Source organism: Protopterus annectens, chromosome 9.part0 (genome assembly GCF_019279795.1).
Source record: "Protopterus annectens isolate FY-2018-M chromosome 9.part0, PAN1.0, whole genome shotgun sequence".
In the NCBI taxonomy this organism is placed as follows: domain Eukaryota; kingdom Metazoa; phylum Chordata; order Ceratodontiformes; family Protopteridae; genus Protopterus; species Protopterus annectens.
The window spans coordinates 1,568,697,970-1,568,717,124 of NC_056743.1; the positions used below are offsets into that span (position 1 = coordinate 1,568,697,970).

Below are 19,155 nucleotides of genomic sequence, written 5' to 3' on the forward strand. Positions count from 1 at the left end.
AAACATCTAAACTATACTTTACTATATTCCTGTCTGAATCCAAGAGTTACTATGCCCTAGAAACTTGCTTACAGCAAGGCAACTGCAAAAGGTGATGAATGGATGTTGCTGTCAGGTCAAATGACAGAGTTAAATATCAAAAATATTACTGCTGGGTAACTTGGATAACAAGGCAACTGCAAAAGGTTATGGGTGGATGTTGCTGTCAGTTCTTAAATTAAATATCAAATATTACTGCTAGGTTAACTTGGATGACATCACTTTGTCACCAGATTTTAATTCCCAAGCTAAACCCCCAGTGTCAGAAACTACCAACATTTAATATCTCTCTATGAAAATACATAGCCTTCAGATGTTTGTAACTGCTACAGGACATAAAACAATAAAAACTTACAATAAACAGAGTCCTCTAATGCAGACATCCTGTCTCTTGACAAACAGGAACAACTTGTTTTATGATTGCTATAAAAGTTAATTTCAACTATTTTCTTCAAGTTTTGCAATTTAACCCTCTATGTTCTAGTTTCCACTGTTAACATTTACAGAATTACAATAGTTTATATATATTTCTGTTCTAAGCCAGCAGGGCATGCTGAGGTTACATTTTAGCTCAGTATAGAACATACAGTTCTTCTAACAGTTGTAGCACAAGCATCTTACATAAAATAAACCATGCTGGCATTCACAAATGACAACCACTTACAAAATTCCAGATAGCTCGACTGGCAGTATTTCCCTTTGTTACACAGGGCTTTGGTGACATTCTCAGTCTACCAGGTTTAATAAGAAAAGTCTACCCTTGTACTCTTAACGGGGTCAGGTCCACATTTTGAAGGTCGCTCATGACTTTAAGGTCCATGAAATTTTCCATGGCCTTGCAGATAAGGCTAGTTAGGTTTAGGGCTTGATAGCTGCCTGGGTCGGTTGAAGAACCTGTGTCCAAGGGGATTACTGTTGCTGTTCTCCACTCTGCTGAACAAAGCCAGTGGTCAAGGCTATGGTTAAACAGTGTAAAGTGATTCTGCTAGGTCTTGTTTTAGATTTAGTAAGCAACCTGGGATGTTATCTGGCCCCATAGAGGGGATGCTTTTGCCCTTGGAGAGTGCTTTGGCGACTCAGTAGTGGATTGGTGTCAGGAATGCTTTGTGAGTATGGTTGGTGGGGATACTGGGGTTAAGTTATTACCAAAATCTGTCAGCCAGCAGGTTGGCAATGTCCTCAGGTTCAGTGTGAGTGGTGCTGTCCTAAGTTTGGCACACAGCTAGGCATTCCCTTTTAGGTTTCAGATGCAACTAAATGCCTTCTGGGTGCCTTTTGCTAGAGATGCTAATTTATTCTCATAACTAGCCTTGGAGAACTTTACAAGATCTTATTTGCTTGTTCAAACTGTGGAAAGCATTCTTCCTCTCTTGAGCATGTCCCCTCTTGTTCTTGGGGATCTTTTTTTTTTCCTTTTGTTATACAACTTATTTAAACTTTCAATCCACCACTGTGGCTTAAACGTGACTATTTAGGGCACGTGTGTACTTTTCTGCATAGGTGTCATTGTTGGCCATGTTAGCAGGGGCTTTGAAAATGATATTTTTTAGGCTATAGTTTGCTTTGGAGAAATTTCAGTTTTCCTGCTTCTACTGGGTTATCAGGTCTGATCTTTACTTCAAACGAGACAGACTTATGTTCTGACCATACCAAGAGCAGCAACACACAGGGGGTAGTGCAGTGACCCCCATGCTGGTGAGCACCAGGTCTAGGACAGTTGAGCCCCTTGTGGGGGTGCAGATAAACTGTTCCAGAGCATATGAATTCGCAAAATCCAGGAACCTCAAAGCAATAGTGTTTTGCGCTCGTATAAGTCACCAAATCAGTGGAAGGATAGTTGAAATTTCCCATGACCTGGCTGTATACTGAGCACCTTTAGCAAGTCCAGGTTTAGGCGGTGTGCTTCTCCTGGTTCATGGTGGGGCACCGGTAGCTAGCAATGTGTAGGATATTTTGCAAATACCTACTTGGATTTGGAGTAGCTCAAGAGTCTAGCCCTGTTTTACCAGTCAAGTGTATTTGGATTTAATGAAGATGGACACCTCCACCCTTGGTTCTTACATGCTCGTTTTGAGGTCTGAACACGTGAAGGGCACTGTAGTCTTGTACAGCCAGGGTTCTCTCTGCGGCCTTGAACCAAGTCTCAGTGACTGCACACATCTTCCAAGGTGGACTGCTTCCAGGGAGTGCAGTTTACTGTTTAGGCTTCTAGGATTAAGCAGCATGACAGAGTTGGTCCATAGTGGACTTCTTTACAATCAGAAATTTTATTGCTTTGGCATTGCTTAAAGATGTTATGGGGGAGGCAAGCATCTTTGCCAGTATCCGAAAGCCTTGAGGAGACTGGTGAAAGCCACCTCTGTTAAAGCAGCATGGTCCGTCGATCATGTCTTCCCAAGTTGTCAGATCCTGAATCCCACTGGAATGACACCAGAAATCAAGAATTAAAATTCATCTTTTCTTGTCTGTACTGAGGCATCATCCTAGGTGAAGGCAGAACGCTGCTTAGAGCTAGGAACATACCCGCTTGGGACACAATCTGAGAGTTTGGCCACATCTCTCAATATAGTCTAGGGAGGTTGGAGTGAATGACTTGAGACATACATGTACTAGGAGAGTCATAACAGTGAGTGCTGCAGAGCGACTTTACTGCGTGCGTGATTTAACGGATCCTGGCAGCTGGCAGTGACCTTGTCCAACCTGGTGAAGGGGACATCTGTGGGTCTACTGTGACTAGCAAATTGGGTTTAGAGGTGTTTTACCTTAGGGACTTAAGACACTGATGTGCTATGCATAGTGGACTGTTCATGTACCAGTATGTGTAGGTTATTTGTGCTTGGGGGGTTATCTGGTCTTTTGGAAGGCTCTTAGCGAGTACCTCCGCTTATATAGGTGTTTCTCGACCTTATCTTGTGAGAGAACAGATGTGTGCACAGACACTGTCTTCTTTGCTGTTACGCGAGAGGATGAATACTAATTTTAGTATAGTTGCATCTCTCATACTGCAGTGGTTTGCTTTAGGAGCAAGTGGTTGTCAGTATATGAGGCAATTGATACATTGCCTCAGGATGCCTGTGTCAGTCTGGCTGGAGAAATGTTGGGAAACGGACTGTCCATAGTAGCAGGTAATTTCTGAAGAGGGCAAATTAGATCAGCTACTGCTCTGGTTTTAAAAAGGGGACTTGTACTATAGAAGATCAGGGATGGAAAATGGGCGATGCTGCTCAGTCCTCAGCCAAGTTGCCTGCAATGCAGAAGTGGACAGCTGCATTGTTTACAGAGCAACAAGGAACCCGAGAGGGTTTCACTGGTTGGTGTCTAGGGAAAAAAATCATTTCTAGGCATAACAAATTTACTTCCCAAAGGTGAGAAACACTGTTCCTTATGTTTGAGTCCAACACCTTAATCATTACACCAAGCCCCAAACTTTTTTTTGTTTGGAGTTTTTGAAGTTCTGGAGTTAGTACTCAAACCCTTGAAGAAAGCACCAGAAAAAAGCCACAGCCCTAAAGAATGAGCCGTAAAAGAAAGGCTCTTGCCATGAAAGGCATAAATAAATAAATGGCTTTAGATGCCAAAGAAAGTTTGCTTGGAAACCGTCAAACCTAAGGATTTACAAAGAAAGGAAAAAGCTGGCCAGATTTATGAAAAGCCTTAGTCTTGTCCAAATAAAATTGGAGTTAGTCTATGCACATCCAAGGTGTGCAGCACCTTCTCACTAGCAGACTGCGGAGAAGGGAAAAAAACTGGGCAAACAAATACACTGATCAAGAGAACTCATGCACCACTTTGGGCATAGGATGATTAGTATGACTGGACAGCCTGTCCTTATGGGGAAACAAAAAAAAAAAAATGACAAGCCATAAGGCTTGAACCTCGGATATCAGTATGGCAGAAGTAAGGGCTACCAAAAGCGGTCTTCCAAGAACAATGCTGTAAGGAAGCTGAAGCTACAGGCTTAAAAGGAGCCGGGGTCAAATTTTCCTAAAAAAAAAAAACAAGATTCTAGGCAGGAGGGGCAGGCTTCTTCGGAGATCCAATATGTAGGATGTCTTTAAGAAACTGTTTAACCTAAACTCTAGAAGCTAAAGGAGGTGATAAAGGCAGACAGATGAGAAGTGGGCATCAACGGAAGAATAAGCCAACCCAGCATTTAGCAGTTCACACAGATAACAGAACCAACGAACATCAATGGAAAGTGGATCCAGATTACAAGAAAGACCAACAGAAACCTGTTCCTTTTGGATAAGCAGGATTTTATAGTTGTAGGCTTCCTGTCCTCCTGCAGGACCCTAAGCATGCCCTCAGAAAAATGGTATGTATAAAATCAAAATCCTATCACCAACAGTGTTAGATGGAGAGTGGGCAGGTGGGGATGGATGAAAGATCCCTTGTGTGCGACTAGATGTACCCTGTGAGGTAACTTGCTATTGCAGAAGGGGGAACCAATGTTGTCTGGGCCAAAAGGGAGTCACCAGCAAGACTGTGGGAGCATCCTGTTGCACTTTGAACAGGACTTTTGGAATGAGGGGAAGGGGAGGAAAGGTATAAAGCTTCCCTTAAAAAAAAAAAAAAAAGAGAAAAAAAAGAGGGCATCCACCTTCCAGACCAGAGGACTTGAGACTCGTGCACAAGAGAGGAAATTATTTGCTCAGAGGAGGAAGAGAGAGCTACTTGAGTATTCCCACTAGTGGACAATGTCCAGAAACGCATCCCTGTCAAGCATCCACTCGCGGATTGTGCAACAGACCTGCTCAGAGTCAGCCACAGTGTTCTGACCAAAGGGAATATGAACTGCCAGAGGAGTTGCATTGTACGGGATAGCTATTTTCCACACTTGAATGGCCAACCTGCAAAAGATGCAAGATCTCACCCCCCCCCCCCCCAGCTTGTTCATATACCACATCATTATGGCACGGTCTGTGAGCACCTTGAGAGGCCTCAGGAGAGTAAAAAGCTTGAAGATCCAGCAAGAGAGCTGTCATCTACTTAACATTGGTATGGTCTTTCCTCGAGGCAACCAAGGACCCTGCACCTTTAGATAGCTGATGGATGCCCCCTATTCCCACATCTGAAGCATCTGAACAGCTCCAAAGGAAGAGAGGGTTGAAAAGGGAACCCTGGATTGACAGTCAACTGAACGCACCACTGAAATTTTGGTTTGAGGCATGGAAGCAGAGGAACTAAAATCCAGGGTACGAGAATGCTGAAGCCAAACTGGCTTTAGAAACCACTGAAGTTCTCACTTTGCCAAAAGGGAACACACGAATGGTGGAGGCCATAAAATCTACAGCTCTCAAACTCCATTGCTGTGATTAACACCAGAGGAAGAAGGGACTGAAAAGATGAACTGCGAGTCAAGGCCTTGGGAGGAGGCAGGGATGCCAGCATTGGATAGTCTGGACCTTGCACCCCAGAAATACATGATCCTGCAAAGGAGTCAAAGAACGTTTGGAAATTTAGTGAATCCCAGGCTTTGCAGAAGGGAAATGGTGATGTAACCCCTTAGCCTGCAAAAAAAAAATCACAGGAGCAAGGCATTTGGTGAACACCCTTAGGGCGGTAAAAAGGCCCAAGGGCAAAGCAGAGAATTGAAAATACCAAGAAGCAGAGATGTAACTTTCCTGAAAAGGGGATGAATAGGAATGTGATAAGCATCCTTGCGGTCCAGAGACACTAGAAAAGCCCGATGATGCAGCAGCAAGGGACAGCTTCAGAAAGGTAGGAACCTTCAGAAAGGTGTTCAAATGAGCGAGGTCTAGAATGGGTCTTAAAGTACCCTCTTTCTTGGGAGCCAAAAACATTCTTGAGTAACACCCCTTCCCTTTTAAGAAACTGGAACTATTCAGTTCCCCCATGTCAAAAGATCCTGACTCACCCCTGGAAAGAAGGTAAACTGTTCCTGAGGGGGCTGAGGAATGCCCCTAAAAGGGTGGGGGATTTCCAGACCATGTAATACCCTAGGCAGATAATGGAAACAACCCAGGAATCCTGAGCATCTTTAATCAAACTGAAGAGATATGGAAAACAGGAATGTGGCTGAGAAGAGCAGGTGGGTCAGACAGCACCTGGATTGCCAGGAAAAGGAGATTTCTGGGTCACAGGAGTCTGGGTAGCTTTAGCAGGAGGAGCCCTTTTATTCCCTTCTTACCTTTGTGAGGAGGGAGACACCTGCCTACAAACAAAGGCCTGCTTATTTGGGCAACTCCTTTGAAACTTAATTTTGTTTTCCCTGTGTCTTAAGTTCCTGCTTGCCCTGATCCTGAAGAGACAAACAAATTCAGCAACTGCACCACAAGTGTTTGTTATCCAGAGGAGCATCTCACTTATCAGGCAAAGTCGGAAGCTGAAGCCAGGAATCTCATTACAGAACCAAAAGCAGCAGCTGCATCGTAACTGCACTTAATAGGTGGTAGAGGTATAAAACCTTACCTAACCTTTCCATAGTCTTACAGTCTACCAGAAGGAAGCTTTGTAGAAGGCAGTAATTTAGATGGCTTGTCAGATGCCACAGACACCACAACGGGGGTCAGCTGAAGGACATTTGCAATCCTCAAGCACCCTATAAAACAGTTTTTTTTTTGTGGGGAGGGGGTCTAAGTTAAGCCATAAAAGAAAATATCAAATTGAACAGCTGTACATCGAATGTTACTCAACAGCACTTTTAAAACAGGCATGCCTTTGAAAATAAAATCAGATGGCCATCTCTGGCCAACAAAAGAGCCACGATCCATTACTAGCTTACTGGTAACTTAGCTTTAATCGAACCTGCCCTTTCCCCAATTAAGTGTGACCTCAGAGTTGGTATATATAATTAGCGGGTGGTGTGGAGGCTCAGATAAGTACTGTCCCATATTCACAGAATCCTTCTGCTGTGGGAGGGGGCTATAGCCAACACTAATTATACATATCAGGCAATTACCTGATCTTTTCCAGGCTGAAAGAACAGATTCTATGGCCAAGTTTAATGTCCATTATTGTAGATTACAGGATGAAGTGCCATGCAATGGTTATGGCTATGAACTGGAGGAAGGGTTGTAACAAGGAAAGTACAGTTGTATACACTTACCATAAATGTAGATGTTAGAGTATATTCACTGTTGCAGTCATTACATTTGGGTAATCTGCTGGCAGGTTGCACTCAGTCGGCCTGATTAACAAAGTCTTGGGTCCTGCGTCGGTTGCTGTCCCTTCCATGACGTCAGGTCGTCAGGGGTATAAAACATACAGCCGACGCCATTACATCAGTTTTTCTTGCCACAGATGTTGGGTTCCCCCAAATGGGGAGCAAAATATATGTACAAGTATATAATTTAAAACACAAAAAAAATATACCTCCAAACAAAAGCAAATACACCAAAAAGGCTTTTAAACATAGTAAAAAAAGGAGAGGTATAGCAAGAAAAAAACAGGGGGCTGGAGGGTGGGTAACCAGGACTGCAACAGTGAATACACTCTAACATTTATGGTTAAGTGTACACAACTGTACTATGTTCTTTGTGTTTCACTGTTGCAGTCATTACATTTGGGTAGAATCCCAAAGCTATGGTTGGGAGGATGGAGTTATACAGCATTAGGAGCAGCTATAATGCCCTGCAGGACAGCAGTGGCAAAGCCAGCTCTGGATTAGGAGAGAGAGGTAAGGTAATGTTTGGTGAACGTATGAACTGAGCTCCAGGTAGCAGCTTCTAGAATGTCTCTGGTAAGAACCCTGCTGAGAAAGGCTGCAGAAGTAGATGCAGCCCTGGTGGAATGAGATCTGATCCCCTTGGGGATAGGTTTACCATGGTGCATATAGCAGAAACTGATACAATGGCTTATCCATTTGGAAATAGTCTGCTTTGATATAGCCTTTCCCTCTGCTCCTGCAGCAAATGCCACCAATAGTTGCTCAGATTTTCTTAAGAGATTTTGTCTTGTTTAAGTATAATCTAAGTTGTCTGTGTACATCCAATGAATGCAGAAACCGCTCACCCTTGTTCTGTGGATTGGGAAATAAAGTTGGCAGATGAATGGTCTGATTAAGAGCCACACTGGATACCACTTTAGGCATGAAAGATGGATTGGTCCTGAGAGCCACCCTGTCTGGATGAAAAATGAAAGGCTCCACTGCCATAAGAGCCTGTAATTCTGAAATCTTTCTAGCTGAAGTGACTGCTAAAAGGAAAGCTGTTTTCCAGGAGAGAAATTTTAGGTCTGCAGTAGCAGCTGGCTCAAAAGGAGGGAGAGTGAGTTTTTCCAAAACAAAATTGAGGTCCCATGCAGGAGTTTGTGCTCTCCTGGGAAGTCAAAAATTCTGGCCCCTCTGAGATACTATAGCAGAGGATGAGAGAAGAGGGGAGGTTCTGTGTTGTAATGAGCTGAAATGGCAGAGGCATGGATTTGTATGGAAGAAAAGGCCCTTGTGGAGCATCTCAGGTAAGTATTGCAGAATCTGAGGAATATTGGGCATTGCTGTGTTTAATCCTTGTGATTGGTTCCAGGTACAGAAGCCGTTCCATTTGTCAGCATAAGATGTTCTAATACTAGGCCTTCTAGCCTCCAAAATGACATCCATCACAAGGCTTGCTGAGGGATGCCAAGGGTGAAATTAGTTGATTAGCCACACTGCAAGATTCAAAGTTTGGAGCGGACTGTACAGAATTTGGTAGTTCTGCTGAAACCGTAGGTAAGGTGTCTGAGGCAGGTGCCATGGAGGAAGGCGACACATTGTGCAGGAGTGGGTACCAGTGTTGGCGAGGTCAGTCTGGAGCAATCTGAATCATTTTTGGTTTGTCCTGTTTCACTTTTAGTAGAACTTTGGACAGCAAAGGGGGAAAAGCATAAACTGATAGGTTTTCACAGCTGAATGATGAGCATCCACTTTCCAAGCATTTTTGTGATGAACTCGTGTGCAGAATTTGTCCAACTGATATGTTGAAAACTTCTGGTTCCAGTTTTCCTATCGTGTGGGTGCATAAGATTTCTGCTTAGTCTGCCAAAGTATTTAGCTTTCCTGGCAGGAATTGAGCTTGTAGTTGTATTGGATAGGTCAAGGCAGTGTTCCACAATGCCATGGCTAGTCTGCAAAGGGGATAAGAGAGTGTACCCCCCCTGCTTGTTTATGTACTACATAACTGTGGTGGTGTCCGTCTATCAGTAGTTGTCCTGGATGAAGGTAGTCCTTGAAGGCTGCCAGCGCATTCTGTACAGCTAGCATCTCTTTCGGATTGATATGTAGGTACATTTGACTTGGGCTCCACTTGCCCTGAATGCACTTCCCTGCCAGATGAGCCCCCCAAGCATTTTCTGATGTGTCTGTAGTCAGGGTTTGGGAGGCAGGGAGTGGAATGAATGGCAGTCACTTGTTTTGGTGGCAGGCCTCTGCCCACCATAGGAACTCTAGTTGCAGGCAAGGTATAATAGGAATCATTGTTTCCAGGCTGTGAATGTTAACTCCATAAACATTTTAAGTACCACTGAAGTTTCCTCATATGCAGTCTTGCATATGGAATTAGAAGAATGCAGGAGGCCATGAACCCAAAGGCTTGCAGAATTTGTCTTGCAGATGGCAGGGTTTTTGTCGCCACCTGTTTGAAGTAAGTCACCAATTGAATTTGCTTTTCTGGCGTAAGGCAAGTTATCTGGGCAGCTGTATTCAAGCCTGCACCCAGGATTGTAATTTCCTGAGAGGGTACCAGTTGTGATTTCTTTTCTTTTATGGTGTACCCTAGACAAGTTAGAACCTTTTTTACAAACACCAAATGCTTAGAAGAATGTCCTTGTTGTCTGCCTGAATTAGACAATCGTCCGGTACAGATATATTTGAATATTTCATTGCTTGCAAAATGCAATTACTGGTGCCAGGCACTGTGTGAAGACCCTGGGCACAGTAGATAAGCCAAAGGGCAGTGCAGGGAACTGGTAATGCAAGTAGCCTGCTTTGAAGCGGAGGCATCTTCTGCAAGATTCCCTGATTGGCATATGCAGGTAAGCCTCTTGCGTCTAGAGTTACCAACCAGGCATCTTTGCCTAGCACAGGTAGTAGCTGAAGAGTCAGCATATTAAATTTTGAATTGTCCAGAAATGTGTTTATAGAGTGGATAAATCCAGAATTGGACACCATGATTTGTATTTTAAGTCTTTAGTAGAAACCTTGTCCCTTTTCCTCTTCTGGTACTGGCTGAATGACCCCCATGTTCATGAGGGACAGAACTTGTTTCTGGGCCTCTACCCACAGATTTGGGGGCAGATCTGGCACCCGTTTGGGATTGGCAACGTGTGGAAATGAAATCTGTATCCCTGGGATACTATATTTAAAACACATTTGTCCTGAATAATAAGTTGCCAGTTTCGTGCATGAACAGTCAGTTTTTCCCCCCCAAATGGGCAGCTAAAAGGTAAGTGCTTGGTGATTGTAAAGGGAAGTCATTGAGACTGTTTACCATAGGGAGGTGCCTTGCTGCTTCCAGATTTGGAGGTAGAGGCACCCCATTGTTTTGTCCTAAAAGTCCCTTGTGACTGAAACCTGGAGACTTTGGACTGTCTTGATTTGACTTGAGCGGCTCGAGGGGACTGGAAAGGACCAGTTTTTAGTAGGCCAGTGCCTACTAAATCTTGGAGGTTGCACTTGTAAGAAAACTTTCACAGTTTGCATAGATTTAGCTTCATCTTCCATCTTTGACACTTCAGCCTTATTACGAAAGAGATGGTCTTATTGTAAAGGAGCATCTAACAATTTTGCTTTAACATGGTCAGGCAGAGTTTGCGCTTTGAGCCAAGCATGCCTTCTTAGTACAAATCCAGTTACAGCAGCCCTGCAAGAGGCCTCCAAGGAATCAAAACCACATTGAAAAGTATATTTTCCAACTTGTTCAGCTGAATGCAATAAATCCTGCAAATCTTTATTTTCCACACAGTCAGAAATAATCATTTTCTGCTTAAGTAGTCCCATGATATGCTGTTGATTTTTAAGCATATGAAATTGACAGTTTAAAGACCCGATTGCCAAGGTTGCAAACGTGTAAACCTTCTTACCCCATTTATCCAACGCCCTGGAATCTCTAATCTCTATCAGAAGGGGTAGGATTTTTAGAAGTAGAGGCCTTAATGCCCTTGGGCCCTGAGAAATGGTTTCAGGGTCAGCAATAGGTTTTCTGAAAAGGAATTTGTGGGAGTCAGGAACCCTGTAGTATCTGCCTGGCTTACAAGGAGCCGGAGGCAAAGAATCAGGAGTTGTACTGGATTCTGAAAAAACATCAACAATGTCTAGAACAGGCGGTATGGACAAAGGTCTATGCTGAGGAAGAAGAAAATCCCCAAGTCTCTTTAGATTCACAGAAATCCTGACTTTCCCAGTGGAAATGTTCCCTTAAAGTATGCAAAGTTTCCCAAAAAGAAAAATCCTCAGGGGGAGAAGCAGAAGGAATATTCTGCATCAGAGTCCTCAAATAGGAATAGACAAATCCTGTTCATTAGAAGAGTCAGAAGAAATAGAATCCTGTTCAGAAGATTCATAGTCAATGTCTTGCCTAGGCCTCTTACAGTGTGTGTGTGTGTGTGTGTGTGTGTGTGTGTGTGTGGCTACCCCTGATCAGAACAATTAAATCTTCAGCCATTATGATGATTTGTTTTTTAGGCATAGTGGCCTGCACATGTGGCCCAGGCGTCGTTTAGACATAGATTTAGATTTTAGCCTTAGTTTTGAAGAGGGCATCTGTCTAATATACAAATGTGTAGGCCTGAAAACACCCTCAGTAGGCCTGAAAACACCCTCAGAAGTCTGTGCCTGCACAGCGGCTCCGGACCCATCTAAGGTAGAGACATCGTCGGGTTCCAAAATTGAAGCATCTTGCGGCACACCGGACTCAGAATGGGTCTCAGTAGAGGCCTGCGAATCAGAAGTAGCGGGCATCAGGGGCTGCAAAAGCACCTCACTGAGTACCGGCGACTGGCTTAGAAGCATAGTCTGTTTTGGACCTCAATCTGTCTTTCTTTGCATTTTTTTTTTTTTTTTTTTTTTTTTTTAAGGTATTCCGGTTGTCAGATTGCCAACAGACATTTCTGGATAATTAAATCGTGAACCAAAATATTTAGAAGCAAAAATAGACATTTAATCGTGCATTGATTAAATTTAGCACAAAACAGACAGCAAGGCACATGGTCAGGGCCTAGGCAAGGAATATAGTACAAATGAACATCCTTATGAAGTATTTGCTATATTTCCCACAAGTAATGTAATTATTAACTTTTACTGACATCGGTAAGGAGCAAGAAAAAGTTTCCCCAACGGGGTACTTGGCTTTTAGTTGAAGACTTCTGTTCTGAAACTCTAATATGAAAATTTCAGGAGTCGGCCGACTGGCACTTGCGAACGGCTTCTGCTTCAAGCACCGCGAGAAAAATAAGGCTGATGTAATGGTGTCGGCTGTGTTTTATACCCCCGATGACCTGATGTCATGGAAGAAGGGACAGCAACTGATGCAGGACCCAAGACTTTGTTAAATTAGGCCGACTGAGTGTAACCTGCCAGCAGATGACCCAAATGTAATGACTGCAACAGTGAAACACGAAGAACATCTGCATAACCCCCTGGATTCTCTTATCCACCTGTCCTTTGTTACAGTCCGCCAGAGAGGAAGGTAGGACAGTTCTTTCTCTGTGGAAAAACATTTCAAAGGTACCCTGGGAAAAATGGCTCCTCCAATACTGCCTTGCCATATCAGTGTCTAAACCACACCCAAAGAGTACAGTTGAGAAAGGATACTGTGGAGGCTGAGAATTCACGCCAGAGTGGTTTGCTGTGTTTTACATCCTCAACTGTGTCTTCACTTCAGGCCCAACAGACAGGGAAAGGGAGAGTTCACAAAAGATCCTTTGTGCCCACACAGAAAGTGGTGATCCTGAGCCAGGCATACTGGAATACTGCTAATGTCAGTTCCTGCTTAGAAAAAGACTTAGCAGACATGTTTGCCAACTCAATGGAAGAGTAGCCATGCAGAAGTAGAAGCTGACGCTGCAAAAGTGCCATCAGTTCAGCTGGTAGCTACTCTAGTAACAGGCACATTTTCTTGCCAGGTTTCACTGCAAGTCACACAAGATTTTATTGTCTTACAGGACATGAACACTCCTCCAGGCAATCTACAGTTCTAAATTTCTTAATGGAGGGAATGGACTCCAGTACTCAAATGAATTTCAGCCTTTTTAAAAGTACTGCCATATTTTATATCTGGGAGGTGCCAAATGGATATGACAGGCATAACCCTTTAAGAGGAGCTGCTGCAATAAATGCATCTGGCTTACAATTCTCTAATCAAAAGCTTCAGTCCAAGTATGAAGAATCCTGCTAGGTTTTATTGGAGAAGACAAAGTATATGCAGTCCTACATGTTACATGGGTCTACTTACATAGACTGCAGAGTAGATCAAAATGTTTTCTGCAACATTCTCTGTGAGGAGATGGGGCTCATGGGCCTTCATGCCACCTCAACTTTAAAACTTCCCTGAATCTGTGAATTTCAAAGGGAGATTATTATGGGGAATCCGTAACCTTCTTGTCTTAGTTTTATACCAGTGAAATGACGTCAATATATTTTCTCTTGCACAAAAACTTCCTTGCGACCTTCAGAGGTTTAGCCACTGAAAAAAATCGCACAGAATCCACTCTGTCCTGATGAACCTTTAGCTGTCCCACTTGCCATATCTTTGCATGTTATAATGGAGCAGACACGAATGAAAATGAACTCCGCAAATCACTGCAAAGATTCTTCTACAGTGCGTCACAGTTGACACTGTCTGCATATTCTGCAGAGCGCCCCCATCGACTGTTACAGAACAAGGCACAAGAGAATCTAGTTAACTGATGTCTAAACAGAAAACTGGGGTAAACAAACATCAGCTGTGAACATCAAAGCCAGTCAGCGGTGGCAAATTAAATAGTTTTGTCTCCCTAAGGTGTCTACATCAAGTCTGTACCATGCTGTCAACCACAGAAACACCTGCAAGCCACATCAACCACAGGACTGCTGCTAAAAGCAAGAGCACACAGAGGTAAATTTTGCAGACCTATTAAATGGAAAAATCCTAAAAAATTGTCCCTTTCCACTTCAGAAACAGATGGACTGCAATATTTTTGGGGACCAGAAAAGGCAATCTGCAAGCTTCAAATTCATGTTAAAGTTTTCATAGTCTACAGCTTAAAATTTGACTGACCCAACCTTTGTCAGCTAGAGAAAAGTGGTTTAGATAAACAGGAGTCTTGCTTTCACCTACTGAAAAAAAAAACTGACTCATTACCTACTGGTTTTGGGTGCAGGGGAGACAATTTCTATACCTTTGTGAATCTTATGATATTCATTTCTAGATGTGCTTGGAAGACTAAAGTATTTACAAAAATCCTTTTTTTTTTTTTTACCCTGGGTGGGTGATGAAATACTGTCAGCTATGACAGCTTAAATCATAAAAACTGATAAACAGATGTCAGCTGGTACAACACCCTCTAAACAGATAAGGAATAACTTGAAAAAATATTTATTGAAAATTTTCTGCCAAGACAAATCCTTTGGCTACTTCTGTGCTACAGTGATCTGGAAAGGGGAACCACCACCTGCCAGTATTAGTCCAGCTGAAAGGACAGACCCACTTACCAGAAAGACTCCCAAAACAGAAGATTAAAACACCTTACATTACGCAAAATAATCCTGTGTGTGAAACTGGGAAAACGTGTTTTCTAGGACATAGCATGTGCTGAAGTTATGTACAATTCTGCTATGGGATAAAAGTATCTGCTTCACAGGAGCTGAGGAAGCTGAATGCAGTTGCTTCTAAGTTACAAATATGGCATCCATCAAAGCAGGCTACATAAAGCGAAGGTTCCTCATTTCACTTGCCCAGAAAAAGGTACTAAAGCATAGGCCCTCAGACAGAGCATCGCTCTAGACAAGTATGGTGTGGAGGAGTGGATGTCAGTGATGTTCTATATAGTCTATATAGGAGTGTTTTCTTTTTCTTATGCCAACTGAGTTCTTATCACTGGAGAGAAAGTGGGTAACTAGAGAAGGAATGACTTATGCAAAGTTAAATAGGAGAAGGGGGCTCTAACTTGATCTTGTGCATATGCTACGTTATAGGGAATACTCCTATGTAGCATACACTGATTTGGCTCCAGTGAACAGACCTAATAAAACTGCTTCTCCTTCCAGGATCAGCTTCCAGGAATTAACTGCTTTTCTTTAACTCCCTAAACTGAAGTTTCCCCGGCATGGCAAATACAGAGACTGGCCTACACACAAAAAAAATCAATCAGTTCAAAACAAACACTAAATGTTCTTACAGTCTCACACTTCATTTTCTTACCTTTCTGTTTTACTTGGTACAGGTTTTTCTGGCTTGGTACTTCCAACTGTTCCTTTGGACAGAGGAAAACTGGAAGTCTTCACAGCTTTAAAAAGACAAACATTTCTCAGACACAATGTGTTAGTTGAGCTTGCCAGTTTAAATTCAAAACTCCTAACCTTTCAAACATGTAACCACTGAATTATATTAGAAATAATCTCACTTGCCACATGCATCTAAAGATACAGTAATTTGTATCAGAAGCCTGTTAAAAAAAAAGTTATGTAATTACCATAATGTTTCATCTGTGTTGTCGCCTTAAATTTATCCTTTACATATGGGTTCGGTTCTGAACATTGGTAACCAACTCTGACGTTAATACAGCCCACAAAAACCAAACTCAAGCTTAAGTCCTACTCAGAATGCTCCTCTCCAGTTTACCTCACATAGTTTACAGATAGACTTTACAGAAAGATATTCTTAACACCTTTGTCAAGACCAAATCTGGTGTCGTATGAAAAGATGTATACAATTATGACCATAATTCATTCCACCAGTAGGGGGATGCAGGGTGGGGAGAGAACACAGATGGAACGTAATAAGTACACTTCTTTATCTGATGTAGTCAATCTTCATTAATTCCTTTACATATGGGACAGTCCCCAGCTACCTTACATCTTGGGAGGACTTGCAGAAGGATATTCCTGAGCACCATAGAACCAAGAGACACTTCCCCTAAAGAAATCCAATCTGTAATGAGAAATAAAGGTATGTGGGGTAGCCTACGTCACGACTGCACAAATATTCATGGAAGCCTTAGAATGAAAAAACACTGAAATAGCTATGGCTCTAGTAGAATGTGCCCAGACAGGCCCAGGTTCAACTTTCCTCTTGCTGTACATGAAGGACATACAATCTTTTAGCTATCCAGATAAGGTAACCTTTGATATCTGCTTACCCCTTTTGGTATTTGAAAGAAATAAAACTGTCATCTTCTTATGGTCCTTTTTATGGAAGGCAGAATCACAAAAGTCCGAACATCCAATAAATGTAAGCAGTATTCACCTTTGAAAATTTGGGAAAGAATACTGCTAAACTGATTGCCTGATATTTGTTTCTGACACCACCTTTGGCAGAAAGGGTTGGTTCTCAAGGAAACCCTGTCTTTGTGAAATATCAAATATGGTGGCTTGCATTTCTAAAATTCTTCTGGCAGAAGTAATCGCTACCAGAAAAACAGTTTTCCAAGATAAGAATTTCAGGTCACAGTTTGCAGTGGCTCAAAGGGGGGAAATGTACTAATTGTCTAGAACACTGAGTTGAGATACCAAGGTGCATATGGAGCTTTAGAGAGGCTTTAACATCAAAGCCCCTTTTAAGAATGCTTTGTAAAGTTTGAGAGATTAATGAATATCTTTTGAACCCATTATGAAAAATTAAAACAGCCACTAGCTGAACCCTGACAGTAGAGGAAGAGGCTCCTTCAAAGAGCAAAGAAAAATTCTAATTTTGTTGACAGAAGCAGAGAAATATCATGAGACCACAAGGAAAATATCTATTTACTAACTGTAGAGTTTTCTAGTGGAAGGTTTATGGGAGGCCAAAAGAATCTTATGAAATGGGGAGATAGATTATTATGCCTGGTGATCAATGGAACTGGGGAAGCAAAGCAGTGAGCTTGAGGTTCTGAAGATTTGGGTGAACTAATCCCTCTGGGTGGGATAGGATATCTAGATCCAGGTCTACAGTCAGTTGCTGAATCAGATAAGGCCAAATAAAGGGGAACCAACTCTGTCAAGGCCAATAGGGTGCAATGAGGGACTACCTTGCTCTTCAACTAGATTGCTTTCTTTAGAAACAGAGGAATTAACAGAATTAGAGGAAAGGTGTACAGAAGTCCCAAGGGCCAATTGTGCAGGACAACATTCTTTCATGGACTCTCCCAGAGGGGGAACCAGTAGTTACTGCACTTGTTCAAGAGTGATGCAAATAAATCACAGCAAGGCTGACCCAAACAATGAAAAATCTTTTCAGCTATTTTGGTATTGAGACCTCACTTGTAAGACAGGAGAATGCATCTGCCCAGTTTGTCTATCACACTGGAACTCCCCAGAATATGCATTGCTATCAGAAAGTGGTTGGAAGAGATTGCCCACTGCCAAACTGACAGCTTTGACAAACAGGGTAAGATCTGGCTCCTCCCTGCTGGTTAATGTACCAGACTACCGATATGTCGGTCTGAATTGCAATCATTCCTAAGAGGGCAGTTTGAAAGGCATGCAATACTAAAAGCACTGCCTTCAGCTCCAGGACACTGATATGTCATGTGGCCTCTAATGGCAGGGGGGGGGGGGGGGCAAGTGCCTTGGACAGTTTTGCCTAGACATTGCCCTCCCCACCCCAAGTGTCAATGGTCAGTACGGCTTGGGATTGGCAAGTAACAAAGGGGCGGCCCAAGAGAATTTCCTCTGAGTGAATCCACCAAGTTAGATCTTTCTTGCAATGATTGGTATCTAAAAATCTAATCAGACATTGGCCGATACAGTATGGTCACTGAGATGCAAGAAACCACTGTAGAATTCTCACTAGAAATCTCGCTAGGGGAACCAACTGCCGCCATCGAACCTAAAGCTTGCAAGACTAATGATGCAGCTACTCTTGTTTGAGCATCTTGGCCCTGGTCTTTTGCAATCTTAGATAAGGTAGGGAGGTTATGCAAGTACTGGTATTTAGTACAGCTCATATGAACTCTAAAGATTGTGTTGGAGTCCGTTGAGATTTTTCATAATTTCCTTAATCCCCAGGTTGCCACAGATATGGAGAATGTAGTCTCTTGCTTGCTCTAATACTTGGGAGCAGTAATGAGACAGTCAAACTTGTATGGAAACACCTGGAATCTGAAGTCCCAACTGAGCTGCTACCACTGCCATTCATTTAGTGAACACCCTGGGGGCTGTGGTGAGATCAAAGGGCAGTTCTCTGAACTGGTAATGATTGGCTCCCATTCAGAGGAGGAGAAATCTTTTGAAGCACTTATCCATTTCTGGGTTGTAATAAAGGAGTCCTGAAGACCTGCTGAGCAGATCCAATCATCTTTCCCTAGAAGTGGTAGAATAGACTGAACTGTGACCATCCCTAGAAGTGGTAGAATAGACTGAACTGTGACCATCCAGAATTTTGACCGTCGAACAGACTTTAAAAACACTCAGATCCAAAATTAGTCTAGTTCCCTGTCATCTTTGGCAACAAAAAGAATCTTGAGTAAATAACCAGATTCTATCTGGTCTGGCGGAACCTCATGGATGACTTTTCTAGAAGTTTTTGAATTACTGGTACTGCTGGTTCCCTCTGACTGGGTGGATCAGGGATGTTTGGAAGACAAAGGATACACCATACTCTTTTGTTATCCTTTGCACCCAAACATCCAAAGTTATCTTAAGCCAGGCATGTTGGTGCAAGGATAGAGAACCCCCAATGCTTCCAGAAGAAAAACACATCTCCTTTCAGGAGTGCTGGTAGGGTTTGCCAGGAAAGTACTCCCTGGAACTCAGATTTTGCAGGCCATCTCTGATGCGTGGATGGCATATTCTGTTAAAGTTCCCTATTCTGCCCCTGTGAGAGCCACTGTCACGTGTCCTGAAAAGGCCCTTGGGACTTTCTGAACCACATTTTCCCACTGCTCTGGTTCCTGGAGGAGGGCCATTGAGGGACAGAAAAGTGTGCTACTGCAGAAAGGGTCTTTCCATCTTTCTCATACCTGGACAAGGTTTCTCAAAACTTTAGGACCAAAAAGGGATCTGTGAAA

At 42.8% G+C, this 19,155-nt stretch overlaps 1 protein-coding gene across 4 annotated transcripts in view; it reads right to left on the reverse strand.

Moving 5' to 3' along the window:
- The window catches only part of LOC122812188 (titin homolog), a 409,355-nt gene that overhangs the window by 205,217 nt on the left and 184,983 nt on the right, over positions 1-19,155 (reverse strand). For all 4 annotated transcript variants that reach the window (XM_044084514.1, XM_044084513.1, XM_044084511.1 and 1 more), the window contains exon 3: positions 15,372-15,456. In XM_044084514.1, coding sequence (XP_043940449.1) covers positions 15,372-15,456 — 85 coding nt within the window. The remainder of the gene's footprint in view (positions 1-15,371; positions 15,457-19,155) is intronic.